The 19,502-nt window shown below is 40.3% G+C and overlaps 1 protein-coding gene across 1 annotated transcript in view; it reads left to right on the top strand.

Annotated features, from left to right (window-relative positions):
- Positions 1–7,267, top strand: part of LPIN1 (lipin 1) — a 176,344-nt gene extending 169,077 nt beyond the window's left edge. The window contains exon 22 of the mRNA XM_030198855.1: positions 1,118–7,267. Within this exon, the coding sequence (XP_030054715.1) occupies positions 1,118–1,277 (160 nt within the window). The 3' untranslated portion in view covers positions 1,278–7,267. The remainder of the gene's footprint in view (positions 1–1,117) is intronic.
- The last annotated feature ends 12,235 nt before the right edge of the window (positions 7,268–19,502 follow it).

Genomic DNA, 19,502 nt, shown 5'->3' with positions numbered 1-19,502 from the left:
CACACAGAGGCAGCTCAGGGCTGTGCCACACAGTCTAAACAGAAGAGCTAACAGGAGAGTAATTCACGAAGGTTCAAACAAGAAACACACACACAGAAAGGGTTAAAGGGAAACCACACAGAGAAGGAGCTCAGGGCTGTGCCACACAGCTAAACAGAAGAGCAAACAGGAGAGTAATTCACACAGGTTACTTTGCACTATTTGGTTGGACCAGTCCACAGTTAGAGAAAGTGCATATGGTCAAGCTGTTCTGGCTAATCATCTGTGTGGTACTGCAACTTTTGTACTGTTTTTGCATACTAGCCGTTCTTGAAAAATGGATAATGCATAAAGAAATGAGCAGCCTTGAGCTTGGGAGTCACCCATTTATGTACCTGCCTCAATTTTTATATAGCTAGCAGGATTGATCAGGCACACAACCCTACCCTCCTTCCTCAAGAGCTGTATTAATTCTTAAGTTATGGAACTAACTGAAGGAGCCAACAGACTATAGGGCAAGGCAGATACGATACGGGAGGAGAGACTGAATACACATAGAGCCATGCAATACACTAGCCAAACCACGTTAGATAGCGGAAATATAAGTGTAACCATGTTAATGTTAACAGATGCTGTCATGCAATAAGAGATTATATGATTACCAGAAACTCAATAAAAACAATGGGAAAAAAATTAATGGAGGTGCAAAATAAACCCAATGAGAATTGCGTTTCCTGGACACACTCAATGAGTTAGTTCAGTATTGGGGGTGCTCAAGCACCCACAGAGCTGGCTGCTATGGAACTAACTGAAAGAACTGCTAAGATTGCTATACTAGAAAGAGTTGCTGATGCTCAGAACTTCCCACTAAGCTCTGAGTTCTGGGAGAATTGGTCTGCTGCAGCAACAAACAATGACGTTACCCACTTGTGTGCTTGATCAGTCCTGCTGCTTGTGGAAAACGTGTTGCAGGTCAACAGCAATGCTGAATTCCCCTAGGAACCAGCCATATATTAGGCAAATGCATCTTCTGCAAACAGTATACATCCAGTATCTTTTTAAATTTTTGAGAATACATCATAACATTCTCGGGAAAAAACATCTTTGAAATTTTAATGTACAAAATCTTATTTTTCAGATACATCAGGCTTTGTGAAGTGGTTGATCATGTATTTCCTTTGCTGAAAAGAAGCCATTCCTCTGATTTTCCATGTGCTGATACCTACAGTCAGTTCACATACTGGAGGGAGCCTCTTTTGCCATTTGAAAACCAAGATTTCAATTCTGCCTCATCTTGAAAAATACAATCTGACCTAATTTTAAAGACTGTTGTGCATCAAGGAACTTGGAAATGCATCTAAGAATTTATCTTTGGCGCCTTCAGCTGAATTGTGATTATCTGTAAAGATTATTAATCCATTTAACGGTTTATTGAAAAATGTTTTCCATAGTGGCAGGTCATTTCTGTATGCCATGAGGTAAATATGAACAAAGTGCAAGTTTCAGTTCTAAGGAAATGTGCAGTTTTTAAGTGAAAACACATTGAAGGTTAGGTACAAATTGAAACATGCATTACAGATGGTTATTTTTAGGATTACAGTATTTTTCCTATAGTTCATGCTTTATCTTCAAAACAATATGGAACTTATTATTGACGTGTAAAGTAGTAGGCTGTGATAATTCACTTAAGTTTATGCGAGGTTGCTGTATAATATATGTGTAATAGTCGGTACTCTAGAGTATAGGTCAGAGTTCACCTTCTAATATCTTTACTTTAGATTTTATAAAGGCACTTATTTTTATGTGGTGGTAATCTATTGAGGATAATGCAGGGTTCCTTTGCACTCATAAAAACGAGAAAGAAAGTCTATATTTTTACATATCCGTGTATTTTTTCATCTCCTGGAGTTTTAGGGTTTTGGTCACTTTTGTTAGCTGCAGTTGTGGAAGGCTTCATTCAACTCTAAGGAGTAGCAGCAGTTCATAAGGCAGTACTGGAATAGTTTATATGGTCTTTGTCATTTATTGTATATTGAACTTCCAGATGTTAAAATGATTGTATTCAGGGTGAAGTGCAGCTTTACATTTTCTTTTCTAAAGAACTCTGTTTTTAATTGAGATATAATGGTTGTAAGTATTAACCCCCCGTTTACTAAACCGCACTAGCCGCTGCTGTGCGCTAATGCCGACACAGCCCATTCACTTTGAATAGGCTGTGTCGGCATTTTTCGCGCAGCTTAGTAAACAGAGGCTGTGAGTGAGGTGTTTATTATAGCAGAAGTTTCCTCCTGCTTTTGGCAATTTAAACGTATCAGAATTAGGAGGATAGGAAATAAATTCTTGTTTTTCCTTAATTTATTATTTGCCAAAGTAGACCACTAGACAAAAAGATCCAGTTACAGAATTATGTGAACTTTTTGAAAATGTTGAGCAGCAGGCTGCAATTTCTCCCTCCCCCTTTCAGCTGCTCCTCAGTCTTGCTCAGAGGTTGAGGCATTTGGAAGTGCCATTCAACTTTTTCCTCTGACAGGTAATTAAAAAGGAACTCAGAGGAATGCTGTGGTCTACAGGCCAATATTTGCTTGGCCACCCATATAGGGATCCTTTTACTAAGATGCAATAATGGATTTAACGTGCACTAGTGATTAGTGTATGCTAAATCCCATGCAGCCCATTGGAATATAATGGGCTGCATGGCATTCATTAGCACACTCTAAATCCATTAACCCGCATTAGTAAAAGGACCCCATAATAATCTAATGCAACTCCTGTTTTAAAGCCATTCTTTTAAAAAGCTGGGAAAATGTACCCTTTCATTCACCACCCCTTACCTTTTAGCTGTAACATATGCATTTTGCACAGATAGAAAGCAGTGCTGCTTTAAGTTTTATGACATTATGATACAGCACTTGTTATTTTTATTGTGGTTTCTGATCCTAATATGAGAACAAATCATTTGTTTCAGAGCTAGGAACACATTACCAAATCTTGGGCCCTGTTTAGTAAGGTGCGCTAGCATTTTTAGCGTGTGCTAACACTAGAAACACTCCTATATTCCTATGGGTGTCTCTAGCATCAGTGCATGCTAAAAACAAGGCCCCCTTGTCTATTCAATTTGCAAGGTATGGATAGTAATTCAAGTTATTACCAAGATTAACCTTTTTTTTGCCTGTCTACGGTTTAGCAAGTAATCCTACAAGATTTTTTTTCCTGAATGTCTTTCTTAGAATTTAAAGAGCTCAAGGGAAATTTTATGAAGGATTTTTTTTGTGTGTGTGTAAAGACTATTTTACGCATTTAAAAAGAACTTATATAAAATTATCCTAGGGGTTACGAGCTTTAGTATGTCTGGTCACAAGAAGGTAAGAATTTTACATGATCCACATAGAGGCAGAGTTGGATGGAATCATGGTTTGTGTGCATTGTTTATAAATTGTCTGTGCACATATATGTTACATATGAACAGTTACACCTTCTCCCAAGTAGGCATAAATGTTTGCTGCTTTAATCTAAGTGCAACTTCTGCCACTTTGTCCCTATTATTTTGTAAAGTCATTTAGGGGTCCTTTTATTAAGCTTTGTTAGGTGCTAATGCGCGCTTAGTGTATCTAAAAATGAAGTACTGTGGAGAGCTATAGAAACTCCAAAACGTGTGCGAGATAATAGCCCTTCTAAAAGATATTTCTAATTTTATTTTGAAGATGTATGTCTTGTGGGCGTTTTTATTCTAACCAGATGCATCTACATTATGTAACTCGAGTCTCACCTGGGTTAGCTCCAGACCCAGTTGTGAAAAGGGTCCATCCACTGCTTCCCAGCAAGGTGGAGCCGCCCACCAACCGAACTTTCAGAGCTCACCACAATTGCAGATAGTGGCTAGGTCAAAAGCTTTTATTATCAGGCCAATAACAGCTGTCTCAAACTTCAGTACACTGGTTATTTCCAAACAAACAAACAAGTTCCAACAAAAACAGGTTTCCAACCAATCAGGGTTTTTCCAGACCAAGGCAGGTTTTCAAAGTCAGGCTTTCTATAAATCAGGCTTCCAGCAAAGCAGGTAAATAAAGCAGGCTTCCAAATAAATCAGGCTTCCAGTGAAGCAGGTTACTCTCACCTCTTAACACCACTTCCAAACCCTCAGGAGCTGGCCATCCCTGCCTTGGAACTCTCCCACTCCATAGAGGCTTCTCCCCCTTCCTGGGATTCCTCCCCCATCTGATCTACCCCCCTCTTCTGTATAATCCATCCAATCATCTTCTTCCATCTCCATGGGCCCCTCTCTCTTCCAGCTGGGAACTGAGCTTCTTACCTTCGCCTCCCCCTAGTGGGTGACAAAATTATAGGCTCAGCCTGGCTATCCCCCTGGTTCCCTCTGCTGGAACTGGGAGTTCATTCCCTTGTCTCCAGACTACTCTCTGCCTCCTTCCTTGCAATGGCTTCTGTTACTTGTATTTCAGTGTCTAACTGCTTCATCACACAGTCCACAGTGGAACACCCTCACCCTTCTTCAGCTCAACAGCTATGGCTCACTCTCAGGACATGCATACCCCACACTTTCTCCCATTCTCTTTTTCATTCGAATTGGGATGGATAATGGTCTGGAATAACAGCTGGGGTCTTTAGTAGACACTGACCGAGTTCCATGCAACTCCTCAGTTAAGGAACCATGCGACATTCCTGGTAACTTTTGTTCAATGCTCCTCAACACAGTCAATGAAATAGATGCTTCGATAACTCAGGGCCAGACTTCAATCACCATGGGGAAACATCTTTCCCTTACACCTTTCAGGAGTATTTACAAGGAGCAGTTTTCTTCTCAGGGCCATACTCAACAGGCACAGCCTCTCTATGCCTATCCTGCAGCCACATGTAATCCAGGGCTTGAGCCCCGCTTACAGGCCAGACTCCACAATCTGCCCAAAGTTCTGGCTCCTCCACTGGCCGATACGAATTTGACAGCAACTGCCCCTTGGATTAACCAAATTGGAGTTTTCACTTCAGGACCCCTTTTATACTTCTGCGGGTCACTTGACAGGTGGCTTGTGGGCAACCAAGGACACTTTCCCGCTCTAATTCTGCTTTTTTATTGCCTCCCAAGCTGTACTCCACAAATTAAGGGCACTATTCGTTTTGCATTTTATTGCATACACCCTCCCATGGGCTGGGGCTTGTCCCACCCAGGGACCTCCCAGTGACTCTCTACCAGGCTTACCCTTTTTAATAAATCCCAACTTAACCAGTGGTTACAATTACAGCACACTAACTGGTTAATGCAGGGATACTGCATAAGCCCTTTCCACCTCTAAAATGGGTGCCAGTAAGTGCTCATGCAGTAACTTCTAAAAAGGGCCACTTGCTAATGGCAACATTAGTGCATGTAGCAAAAAAGAGGCTCCAAAAATAAAAACAAACACAACACAGAAAAATAAAAGCACAAAAGGGCCTTCAGGATTTGAACAATCAAGAGTCCTTTAATCAAAAGACCCAACACGGGCCTTGTTTCAGCGCTCATGCGCCTGCGTCAGGGGTCAAATGGAGATAGACTGTCTCAAACAAGAACTATGAATAGAAACACTCTGATGTTATCAAAAAGAATTTTAAAACCGCATCTCGAACAAACTCGTCTTCAGTAGTCAATGACATACGAAACTGCCAAAAAGTTACCATTAGTACCTGGCCATTAAGTTTTAAAAAAATTGGCCATTTTCTGGCTGCAGTAAAAATGGCCTTATTGTGTGGAAAAGACCCGTGTAATGGGCACTTTAAGGCCGCTTTTTCCTGCAGCTTAGTAAAAGGACCCTATAGGCACTTATTTGACCTTCACACATTGGCTACTTGTTATACAATTACTTTCTAAGTGGATGAATAGCTTTCTTTACCAAGTTTATGCAATGCAGTATAATTTCATTACATGTAAAATGTGAAGTGATGTGTCAAAATTACAAATGTTGAGTATTTGCATTAGCAGGCAAAAGGACTTTTCATTTTTAAAACTTGTATAAATAGATAAAGGACAGAATATGTACCTTGTATTAAGCTAAAGAATGTACGTTAAGGAAATGAGATTTTGCTTTTACTTATTTATTGCCTGTTATAGATTTTTAAAGTTATGTTCTGCTTTGGTTGTGCAATAATTTGTATGTATGGACATTTAAAGTTTATTCCTTCATTACAAACAAAATGCAATGTTTTAATGAAATTAAGTTCTTTCCATGAAAGAAAAATAGTACATTTTGCTTACATAGTAATGCTGTATTCTGTTACAAAAAAAAAAACAACTTTTAATAACATGTTATGTGTGTATATGCAGCACTATAATTGCATATAATGGTTCAGTACTCAAACATTACAAAAGCAAACATTTTAATTGTAAAAAGAATGTGAAGATATGCAAAAATCAGTGCACAATTTGGATAGAAGTTTGATGCATTGCTTTATTAATGTTTTATTAGCCTGTATTAAATAATCACAATCAATGCCAAACTCTAGGTTTGTAGTCATAACGTACTTTTATATGAAATGGGTAAGCATACTAGTTTATTAAAAAAAACTGGATAAATTAATGTTATCATTTTTATTTGGTTTTCTTTTCTTTAAATAAAATAAAAGGGTCTTTTTACTAAGATTCACCAACAGATGTAGGGGCCCGTTTACCAAGCCATGGTAAAAATGGCCTGCAGTATTGCTAGCATGTGGGATTGCTGTGCGCCAGGCCACTTTTTACCGCGGCGGGAAAAGGCATTTAAAAAAATTGTTTATGGCTGTACGCTAATATCAAAATTAGCGCGTGGCCATTTACTGGCTGAGCCCTTACCGCTACCTATTTAGCAGGCAGTAAGAGTTCATGCACTAATTCGGTAGTAATTGGGCACCTACCCCCACCTCCCCATGCTAGAAAATAAAAATTATTTCCTAGTGCAGGAAACAACATGTGGCAGCCTCGGAACTACCGCCAGGTGTGCTGTTTTGCCGCACGCTACCCGCACTGTTGCTCTACCACCACTTGATAAAAGAGCCCCTTAGTGCATGCCACCAACACTCTAATTTTGTAAAAGTTGCCAAAAATGGCACATGCAAATTTGGGTACGCACAATTTAATTAAATATCAAGCTAATTAGTGCCAATAATTGGCTTTTTAGCAAGCAATTATTGGCACTAAATACATTCAGTTGAACTTTACGCGCATACATTTAGGTGCAGGATCTACACCTAAATTTTACACTCAATCTGAAAAAGAGGGTGCAGAAATCAGAGACTCATTGGAGGTGTTCTAAAATTAATGCATGTTGTTATAGAATAAACGGGAAATGCCTAATATAGGCACATGCATTTGTACTACGCCTAAAGTTAGGCGCAATTCCTGGGTGTAAGCTCTGTTTTATAAACTGTGCCTAACTTTAAGTGTGGCTTATAGAATTGCACTTTTTTTTGGCACAGTATATAGAATCTAGCTCTAAATGCTAAGCAGCCCATTTTATACCTATGGGCTGCTTAGTATTTAGTGCACAGTAATTGTTAGCACACACTAAGGGGCTCATTTTTGAAAGAGAAAAACATCTAAAAAGTGGCATAAAGCAGCAGTATTTTTGAAACCTATTTTTTAGACATTTTCTTTTGCTGTTTGTCTGCAGTGCATCCAAATCTCAAGGGTACATGTCGGGGGCGTGTTAAAGGCGGGATTTGGGCATTCCTAAGACTTAGGACATTTTTCTGCTCTCCTGGGATGTCTGGGAGACCAGTCTGCTAAAAATGCTGGCTCCTCCTACATCTCAATGGCTTGATTTTCTATGTTTTTCACTTGGACTTTTTTTTTTTTTTCAAAAATGGTAAAAACAAAACATACAAAGCACAAAACCTTGTTCAAAATTGTATTTTTAAAAAAATAGACATTTTCCTTTTCAGTCAGACTTAGACGTCATGTCGAAAATGCCCCTCTAAATCTGTTAGCACACTATAGTAAAAGGACCCCAAATTATGGTGAGCAGCAAAACATGCTGTTTAAACTCCTTACAGCATTCTGGCACACATTTCATGCTGGGCTTCATTAGGAATGTGCCAGTTTAAAAAACTCTGCTTCAGTGAGTATTAAGAGCTTGCCAAGCACTGACTTTGTATTCATCATGATTGAACCACTTGAGCAATGTGTGATTTATTGCACTTGTCGTCTGAAGTAAAAATAGAAATAATGGAATAAATGCATATTGGTGGAAGAAAATTTGCTGAAGCTTTTTTTTCAGTTATTTTGTAAATTGTGCACATTGAGAGGGCAATAATGAAAGGGGGTTGTCTCTCTTATTTTTTTTTGCAGGGGTCACATCAATAAAGGGGGGGAAAGGGAAATGGGACTTGATATACCGCCTTTCTGTGGTATTTTACAACTACATTCAAAGCAGTTTATATATATACAGGTACTTATTTTGTACCTAGGGCAATGGAGGGTTAAGTTACTTGCCCACAGTCACAAGGAGCTGCAGTGAGAATTGAACTCAGTTCCCCAGGATCAAAGTCCACTGCACTAACCACTAGGCTACTCCTCCACTAGGCTACTCCTCCAAAAATACCCAAGTACTTTTGCTTTCATTATTGTGACAGCAAAAAGTACCAGTTTTTATCCAGACTAGTTCACCAGCAAATTCAAACTAATCCTTTTAAATTATGCCTTCTTCCTAGGTCAACCATTCAGATAAGATGACTTATTTAGCAATTAATGTTGCTTTATGTATTATTTATTTATTTATTTATTGCTTGCATTTGTATCCCACATTCCCCCACCTATTTGCAGGCTCAATGTGGCTTACATAGATTTGATAACATTAATAACATTGTCATAGCTGGATATCATTCAGCACAAAAGCTGCAAACCCTGATGGGGCAGGTGGGCCTAACTTCGGTAGATCAAATAGAAATACTGAATCATAATGCCATTCCACCTGCCACATTCTGGAAACCTGCAATAAAACTGTCTTCCAAAAACATGTAAAACTGTCTTCCAAAAACATGTAATGACAGAGCGCTTCCAGAACATGTGTTCCAACATTGCACCATCTGTTCCACATTTCAAACAGGATCCCCACGGGGAGAGACCCAAATGAAAAGCCCTGCGAGGGGAAACATGCAAGCGTAATGCAAATTTATATTGAAGTTCCCAATGTACTGCCAAAGATGTCAGTTTGCGGATATTTAGCATATGACTTTTAAATTGCACCACATTTAAGGCAAACAAAGTCCTTCTGCCACATCAGAAGTAGGCCTTTATAATCCAGTTCTCGAATATGCCTGTGGTGGTATGAGAATGGCACCTTTTGCTGTGCTTCCAGAGAACATGCAATTGCAAGCTCCTCTTGTACATCCTCTGCTAGTGCTTCCCACGGTAAAGATTGCACATAATGGTTCAATATGGGTATTACTAAATGCTCAAGATCAAATTCCTTTTGGAGATCATCAAATGATTTAGGTTTCCCCTCCAGGTTCACCACATGAAGTAAGTAGGTGATTCCGCATCTTTGCCACTGACGAAATGTGGGATAGAGTTACCAGGTTGTTACAGACAGAGAGGAAAGGCGTCACCTTGGAGGAAAAATGATGTAGATGGCAGACCCATCTCCATATGGCTTTGGCAGCAGGTACTATGGTAGAGATCTTTAAAGTCTTTGGAACAGGGCCCCCCGCCATGTGTAGAAGGTTACTGAAGTGGACGTTAGGCGATAACTGAAGCTCTAAAGTAGTATTGGAATAATCCTGTGTGAATCGAAACCAGTCATTGATATGCCTCATGCCACTTGCTATGGTTATCCAGCTTATAATCGAACGAGAAAAACGCCCACTTTCCGACCTAAATCGGGAGATGGACGTTTATCTCACAAAAACGAATAAAGCGGTATAATCGAAAGCCGATTTTGGACGTTTTCAACTGCACTCTGTCGCGGATGCGGACAAAGTTGATGGGGGCGTGTCAGAGGTGTGGCAAAGGTGGAACTGGGGCGTGGTTATCTGCCGAACAGAGATGGGCGCATTTCACAGATAATGGGACAAAAGTATGCGTTTTTAGCTAGAATTTAGGGCACTTTTCCTGGACCCTGTTTTTCAACGAATAAGGCCCCAAAAAGTGCCCTAAATGACCAGATGACCACTGGAGGGAATCGGGGATGACCTCCCCTGACTCCCCCAGTGGTCATAAACCCCCTCCTACCACAAAAAAATGATGTTTCACAACTTTTTATTTTCACCCTCAAATGTCATACCCACCTCCCTGGCAGCAGTATGCAGGTCCCTGGAGCAGTTGTTAGGGGGTGCAGTGGACTTCAGGCAGGTGGACCCAGGCCCATCCCCCCCTACCTGTTACAATTGTGCTGCTTAATGCTTAGTCGTCCAACCCCCCCCGAACCCACTGTACCCACATGTAGGTGCCCCCCTTCACCCCTTAGGGCTATAGTAATGGTGTAGACTTGTGGGCAGTGGGTTTTGAGGGGGATTTGGGGGGCTCTACACACAAGGGAAGGGTGCTATGCACCTGGGAGCTTTTTTACCTTTTGTTTTGTTTTTGTAAAAGTGCCCCCTAGGGTGCCTGGTTGGTGTCCTGGCATGTGAGGGGGACCAGTGCACTACAAATCCTGGCCCCTCCCACGAACAAATGCCTTGGATTTATTCGTTTTTGAGCTGGGCGATTTCATTGTCCATTATCGCTGAAAAGCAAAAACGCCCAGCTCACAACTTGGCGAATAAAACATGGACGTCTATTTGTTTCGAAAATACAGTTGGGTCCGCCCCTTCACGGACCCGTTCTCGGAGATAAACGCCCATGGAGATAGGCGTTTCTGTTCGATTATGCCCCTCTATATGGCACATGCTGATTAGTCCCAAACCTCCATACTCCACAGGAATATGCATGGTAGTGAGAGGAAGTTGTGCCGTCCTCCTTTTCCATAGAAAATTCTGAAGCATTGTATTTAACTTTCTCTCATCAGACAGTTTCAAAAACAATGGTAACTGTTGAAAGACATACAACCATTTAGGGACAATAATCATGTAATACAGGGCTACACGACCCAACAAGGATATGGGAAAGGCTTTCCAAGACCTGAGCCTTTGTTGAGTTTCATTCAATAACCCCAGTACATTCAGCGAGTATAATTGGGATAGATCTGCAGGAATTTGTACCCCTAAATATTTAAGTGAATCATGCACCCACTTAAGGAGAAAATCTGTTTGGCAGAGCCCCTGAACCTCAGGTAAGGGAGAAAGTACTTGTAACTTATTTACGTTTAATAAAAAGCCCACATATCTCCCAAATTGCTGCAGGCATACAAGTAAATTTTTAAGTGAATTAGCAGGGTCTGTTAGCAACACCAACAAATTATCTGTATATGTTAAGGTTTTAATTTGATGACCTGAGAGAGATACCCCCTCACCCTCTCCAATGAGGAAAGCTTCCTTAACAACGGCTCCAACGATATAAATAGCAATGGGGAGAGGGGGCAAACCTGTCTAGTACCTCTTTAAGAATATAACACAAAAAGTGGGAGGGTGACCAAGGATATCAAAGACTGGAAGATGTATATTGGTAAAAGGAGTTTATTGAAGTGCAAAGACTCGACACAACGTTGTGTTTCGGCCGTTAGGCCTGCATCAGGAGTCTAAAAATGTGTATTTATAATAAAAGTTAAAAACAAATCAAATACAAAACAATATACATGTAGAATATACATAAATACATAAAATATATGCAAAACTAAATACAACAGAATTATGTTATATCACAAAATGTATATAAAATAAAGAAAGTAAACGTGTAATAAGTATTTAGAAACATATCAACTATAAATTGATAAAAATGAATTACACGAATGAATATGCATGTATAGAACAAAATAAAATGTGTATAAATGTACAGTGGGGGAAATAAGTATTTGATCCCTTGCTGATTTTGTAAGTTTGCCCACTGACAAAGACATGAGCAGCCCATAATTGAAGGGTAGGTTATTGGTAACAGTGAGAGATAGCACATCACAAATTAAATCCGGAAAATCACATTGTGGAAAGTATATGAATTTATTTGCATTCTGCAGAGGGAAATAAGTATTTGATCCCCCACCAACCAGTAAGAGATCTGGCCCCTACAGACCAGGTAGATGCTCCAAATCAACTCGTTACCTGCATGACAGACAGCTGTCGGCAATGGTCACCTGTATGAAAGACACCTGTCCACAGACTCAGTGAATCAGTCAGACTCTAACCTCTACAAAATGGCCAAGAGCAAGGAGCTGTCTAAGGATGTCAGGGACAAGATCATACACCTGCACAAGGCTGGAATGGGCTACAAAACCATCAGTAAGACGCTGGGCGAGAAGGAGACAACTGTTGGTGCCATAGTAAGAAAATGGAAGAAGTACAAAATGACTGTCAATCGACAAAGATCTGGGGCTCCACGCAAAATCTCACCTCGTGGGGTATCCTTGATCATGAGGAAGGTTAGAAATCAGCCTACAACTACAAGGGGGGAACTTGTCAATGATCTCAAGGCAGCTGGGACCACTGTCACCACGAAAACCATTGGTAACACATTACGACATAACGGATTGCAATCCTGCAGTGCCCGCAAGGTCCCCCTGCTCCGGAAGGCACATGTGACGGCCCGTCTGAAGTTTGCCAGTGAACACCTGGATGATGCCGAGAGTGATTGGGAGAAGGTGCTGTGGTCAGATGAGACAAAAATTGAGCTCTTTGGCATGAACTCAACTCGCCGTGTTTGGAGGAAGAGAAATGCTGCCTATGACCCAAAGAACACCGTCCCCACTGTCAAGCATGGAGGTGGAAATGTTATGTTTTGGGGGTGTTTCTCTGCTAAGGGCACAGGACTACTTCACCGCATCAATGGGAGAATGGATGGGGCCATGTACCATACAATTCTGAGTGACAACCTCCTTCCCTCCGCCAGGGCCTTAAAAATGGGTCGTGGCTGGGTCTTCCAGCACGACAATGACCCAAAACATACAGCCAAGGCAACAAAGGAGTGGCTCAGGAAGAAGCACATTAGGGTCATGGAGTGGCCTAGCCAGTCACCAGACCTTAATCCCATTGAAAACTTATGGAGGGAGCTGAAGCTGCGAGTTGCCAAGCGACAGCCCAGAACTCTTAATGATTTAGAGATGATCTGCAAAGAGGAGTGGACCAAAATTCCTCCTGACATGTGTGCAAACCTCATCATCAACTACAGAAGACGTCTGACCGCTGTGCTTGCCAACAAGGGTTTTGCCACCAAGTATTAGGTCTTGTTTGCCAGAGGGATTAAATACTTATTTCCCTCTGCAGAATGCAAATAAATTCATATACTTTCCACAATGTGATTTTCCGGATTTAATTTGTGATGTGCTATCTCTCACTGTTACCAATAACCTACCCTTCAATTATGGGCTGCTCATGTCTTTGTCAGTGGGCAAACTTACAAAATCAGCAAGGGATCAAATACTTATTTCCCCCACTGTATATATTAGTGAGACATAAAATATATTTAATATAGTTGGAATGACCCTTGGGCAATAAAAAGATATGATAAAATATGATTCAAAATGCATTCTAATTATATATTTTGCAAATAAGAAGATGTGCACAAACTTGCTCAAATTAAGAATCTATTTTCCCAAACTTGGTACAAAACATCCAAAAAGCCATGAAAAGATATGACCCAAATGTGGATGCATATATAGAGTATGTAAACACATCAGAAAATTGATAATAAATTAAGATGTCAATTAATGGCAAATTTAATGTTTGAGGCATTATGTTGGTCAAGAACAGACAAGTGAGATTCATTAATGATGGTATCTGGAGAATAGTGAGTATGAATTGTCGGGTTGGTGACACTGACCTTATGGGAAGGTGATGATGCAAAATCTTCAGAGTGGTAAAATAGTCTGAACAAGAAAATACATGTATATTAATATACAAGAAATAAAATGTTATCAAGAGTAAAATGTGTAATGTGGCTGAATAAAAAGAAAATGGAGAGAATAAAAATGAAAAAAAAAAAAAAGAATGACCCATTTTAAAAGGGTGATTTAAAAAATGTAAGAGGAAATGAACCAAAATGACAAAACATGTGCACATATGTATATGGGAATAATTGGACATTGCTTAAAAGCAGGGTACCTTTATGAAAGATGTGAAATAAAAAGGGACCTAGCGGAATCCTGTGATACTATGCTGTTAAAAAGGGCATGGTTAAAATAGACATACTTATTATGTACTATGCAAATTAGAATGGTAAAATAATATGAAAAAAATATATATATGAACCTAGCGAAATACTATGCCAATAAAAAAAGCCATGGTCATAATAAACAAGCTCATGAAATGCAGTGCAGATTAAATGGTAAAATAATATATCTATAGATGAGAAATGGTAAAGACAAATGCTGGAGAGAATTGATATTAATAAGAAAAAGCTAAGTAAACAGAACTGTACCTTTAAAAAGACTGAATCGGACCAAACGTGTTCGTCTATCAAGATTTCTTCACACGCTGTTAAGTGCTGCATAATGGCAAAAGAGTGTGTGACAAATGCTGGAAAAAACTAATGTTAATAAGAAAAAGCTGAGTGAAAAGACCTGTACCTTTAAAAAGACTGTAGATCGAACCAAACGTGTTCGTCTGTCAAAACTTCTCCACACGCTGTAAAGTCTTTTTAAAGGTACAGGTCTTTTCACTCAGCTTTTTCTTATTAACATTAGTTTTTTCCAGCTGCTTCTACTATTTGTGACAGCTACGCTGCCTGTTTCCATACATTGAGAAGGTAAATCTTATCCCAGTTGTGCATGCCATGGTAACATCAAGACTGGATTTCTGCAATGCACTATACAATGGTCTGACTACAAAGGGCCTGCACCAGCTCCAGTTGATTCAGAATGCAGCAGCAAGACTCATAGAAGGTTGCAAGTGACATGACCACATCACACCATTTTTGCAAAAACTTCATTGGCTACCAGTACAATACAGGGCTAAATTTAAAACTCTATGTCCGATCTTCAAGGCCCTGAAAGGAAATGGCCCCGAGTATCTGAAGAACAGGATGATCCTCCACATACCGCCAAGGACACTAAGGTCCTCCCAAGGACTTTCACTAACTACACCCTCTCCAAAAGACATTACATGATGTGATACCCGCAAGCGAGCCTTCTCCGGAGTAGCCCCCACACTCTGGAATGCATTGCCTGAAAGGCTCCGCTTAACACACAAGACTATCTCTACTTCAGGAAGCAGGTGAAAGCTTGGCTCTTCAACCAATCCTTTAATGGAAGAAGTAACTAACTTGTTAGTCTCACTCACACACACAAGGATTGACTCGGGTTGCACATACTGCAGCGGGACATGTTTATCCACTCCTAGCCTAACTGAGATAATATTTAACCATCTCTCTGACCTCATGTCACCTTACTTTCAAATTCTTCCTACTTTCTTACTCATCTGTATGTTACAACTTTGCCTTACCCTTCACTACCAATTATAATGTTCTATTATGTATTTTCTGTTTTCATTGCAAGTAGTATACCATAGTTTGTACTGTTAGTTGAATATTTTTACTGCTATAATTGCCTATTGCTCATGTTTGATCTATTCTTACTGTACACCGCCTTGAGTGAATTCCTTCAAAAAGGAGGTAAATAAATCCTAATAAATAAATAAATAAATAAATAAATAAAATAAAATCCTAAACTGGATTGCCATATTAGAATGCAGATCTTCAAAGTCTGCCCAACACCGGCCTTTGTTCTTCACAGCTGGAGTGGCCATCCAAGTGTCACTCATACATCCACACACATGTAGACATATAAAGCTTTTTTGAAACTATACCATCCATTTTCTAAATAGAGATCATCTGTTCATCCCACGCCTTTTTGAATTCTATTACTGTTTTTGACTGTACCATCTCCCTTGGGAGGACATTCCAGGCATCGACCACCCTCTGCATGAAAAAGAATGTCCTGATATAACTCCTAAGTCTACCACCCCATAACCTCAGCTCATGTCCTCTAGTTTTACCATTCCCCTTCTCTGGAAAATATTTGTTTCTAAATTAATATCTTTCAAGTATTTAAATGGCTGTATCATATCTCCCTTGTCCCTTCTTTCCACTAACCTATACATATTCAGGTCTTCCAGTCTCTTCTCATAAGTCTTATGGCACAAGCTCCATATCACTTTTGTCGCCTTCCTCTGGACTGCTTCTAATCTTTTTACATCCTTAGAAACTGAACTGAACACAATACTCTAAGTGGGGCCTCACCAGCAACTTGTACAGGGACATCAACACCTGCTTTCTTCTGCTGGTTACACCTGTCTTGATGCAGCCTAGCATCCTTCTGGCTACGGCCACCACCTTGTTACACTGTTTTGTTGCTTTAAGATTCTCAGACACCATCACCCCAAGGCCCCTCTTCCTGTCTGTGCATATCAGTCTCTCATCAACTAGGACATATGGCTCCCTTGGATTTCTACTCCCCAAATGCATCATTTTGCACTAAATTTTAATTGCCAAACATTAGACCATTCTTCTAACTTTTGCAATCCCTTTTCATATTTTCCACTCCCTCCGGGATGTCCACTCTATTACAAATCTTGGTATCATCCTCAAAAACAGGTAAACCTTACTTTAAAACCATTCAGCAATGTTGCTCACAAATATATTGAACAGAACCAACCCCAGCACAAATCTTTAAGAGGACCCATCAGAACCTCTCCAAGTTTCCTCAATATACTGGGATGGATCTCGTTCAGTCCCATGGCTTTATCCACCTTCAATTTTTCATTGTTGTTGTTGTTGTTCATAAACGCATTCTTCCATGAATAGTGTGATATCCACTTCCTTCTCATATGTACCTTTACCAGCTGATCATGGTCCTTCTCCAGTATTTTCTTCCATGAATACAGAACAGAGGTATTTGTTTAGCACATTCACTTTTTCATCATTGCTCTCCATATAGCCATGCATAGCATTCCATTGTTAGCCTTCCTCCTTTTACTAATATACCTGAAAAAATTATTGTCTCCCTTCCTTACATTTCTAGCCATTTGTTCTTCTGCCTCTGATTTTGCCAGACGTTTCTCCTTCTTGGCTTCTTTCTCATCTGGTATTCTTTTCTGTGTTTCTCTTCTTGAGTTTTCCTGTATTTCATGAATAACAACTCTTTTTTGCCTTTATTTTCTCAGCCACTTGTTTGGAGAACCATATCGGTTTCCTTTTTTTCTTGCTTTTATTTACACTCCACCCATGTGGATAGATGTTCCATCTTCTCTTTAAATGCCAAAGCAAAGAATCAGATAAATTACAAGGGGAATGAGTATGCAATTATTTTTCACAGGCTATCAAATAAAAAAAAAGAGGATTGGGAATTTTAATAATAAGGCAACAAGAGAAATTACTGCTCAGTCCATGGGGGTTGATTATGGTAGATGGATATTGATACATTTAAAATTGTGATATAAACAGGTAATCCTTTTTAATATATATGCACCCAATAACATTTTTCACGTTTCCCAGAACTCTTACAACAACAATGCTAGACTGTGCTAATAAAGGTATAATATTGGCAGGGCCATGCCTAGGGTCTCTGGCGCCCCCCTGCAGACTATCAGTTGGCGCCCCCCTCCCCCCCATGAAAATGATCGCTCACCACTTGCCACACTGAAAGGAATTGTCAGCAATATTCTTAGAAACAAATTGCTATACATTGCAAAATAAGATAGCAGATGTAAATTCTCAAAGTGGACATATTCCAAACGCTAAAATGAAAATAAAATGATTTTTTTCTACCTTTGTTGTCTGGTGACATTCTTTTTTCGATCATGCTGGTCCAGTATCTGATTCTGCTGCTATCTGTCCTCTTAACTCCATTTCCAGGGCTTCCTTTCCATTTATTTCTTTACTTTTCTCCTTTCTTCTTCATTTCTTGCTCTATATCCATTTCCAGAAATTTCTCCTCTCTCCCTGGGTCCTGCCCTCCCATCCATGTCTATTCTTGTCCCTCTCTGCCCTTTCCTCCTCCATCCATAGCCAGCAATCCTCCTCTCTCCCCTCCCCTCCATTTCCAGCAATTTGTCCTCTCCCTGGGCCCCCATGTCCATCCTTGTCCCTCTCTGCCCTTCCCTCCTCCATCCATAGCCAGCAATCCTCTCTCCCCTCCCCTTCCAGCAATTTGTCCTCTCCCTGGGCCCTGCCCTCCCATCCATGCCTCTCTGCCCTCCCATCCATGCCTCTCTGCCCTTCCCTCCGTGCCCTGGGGCCTTTAAATCTTTTACTTCCGGTTGCAGCAGCGTCAGTGAAAGCGGAGCGCTGCCGACGTCTCCCTTCGCGCTCTTGGTTCCCTCAGTGTCCGCCTTCTTCTGACGTCAGAAGAAGGCAGGACACTGAGGGAACCAACGAGTGCAAGGGAAGGGAGACGTCGGCAGCAGTGGCGTAGCTAGGGTAGTTGACACCCGGGGCCGGTCATTTTTTAACACCCCCCCCCCAAATCCAGTATTAGGCATACCGAGAATACAAAACACTCACGACCTATAGAGCAATTCTACCATACCATAAGCAGTCGTTTCTACGAGTCACACAAGGAAAAGGAAAGCATCTTAAGCACTACAGTGAGCACTAGAACATTAATTCACCTATTGTAAAACGAAACCAGACAGAATAGTACAGATCGTCGATCCTGCACAGTCAATGCCAACTGAAAGCCATGTCTTTTTCACAAACACAGATACACCCTAATCCACTATAGAATAAGTAATCATAAACTTTCTATTTAGACAAAAATTAAACTGAACCCCCGATGCCAGACTCTGCATACAATGCAACACCACAGAAACAGAAAATGTCTCCTAGTACTGTGCAAAATATAAAGTCAGCAGATGTAAATTTGAAAAAACTAACAAATACCAATCACCACTTTACAAATTAACAAATAGAAATAAAACAAATACAGAAAATAAAATAATACTATTTTATTGGACTAATACATTTAGCTTCCAGAGGCCAAAATCTCCTTCCTCAGGTCAATACAGTATAGTGCTGTTACAGTATCCTATCCTGATCTGAGGAAGGGGGTTTTGTTCTCTGAAAGTTAAGTCAAAATGTATTAAAATTAGTCCAATAAAAAGATTACCTTATTTACATGTTCTATTTATAAACATTTATTAACACAGCTAAAATACTATATCCTAAAGCAAAATAATAAAAATATATATTTACAGTTTGTTGTCTTTGGTTTCTGCTTTCCTCATCTTCTTTTCACCGTCTTCCTTCCATCCAGCATCTGTCTTCGCTCTCTCTCTGCCATCCAGTGTTTGCCCTCTCTAATGTCCCTTCCATCCACATCTGCTCTCTATTTCTGCCCCTTCCATCCACCATCTGCCCCAGTCTGCCATCTCTCTCTCCCCCTTCCATCCACCATCTGCCCTCTCTCTCTCCTTTCCCTCTAGCATTTGCCCTCTATTTCTGCCCCCTTCCATCCACTGTCTGCCCTTTCTCTCTGCTCCTTCGA

The sequence above is a fragment of the Microcaecilia unicolor genome, chromosome 3, assembly GCF_901765095.1.
Source record: "Microcaecilia unicolor chromosome 3, aMicUni1.1, whole genome shotgun sequence".
Taxonomy (NCBI): Eukaryota; Metazoa; Chordata; class Amphibia; order Gymnophiona; family Siphonopidae; genus Microcaecilia; species Microcaecilia unicolor.
This window is presented reverse-complemented; position numbering and strand designations above follow the sequence as displayed.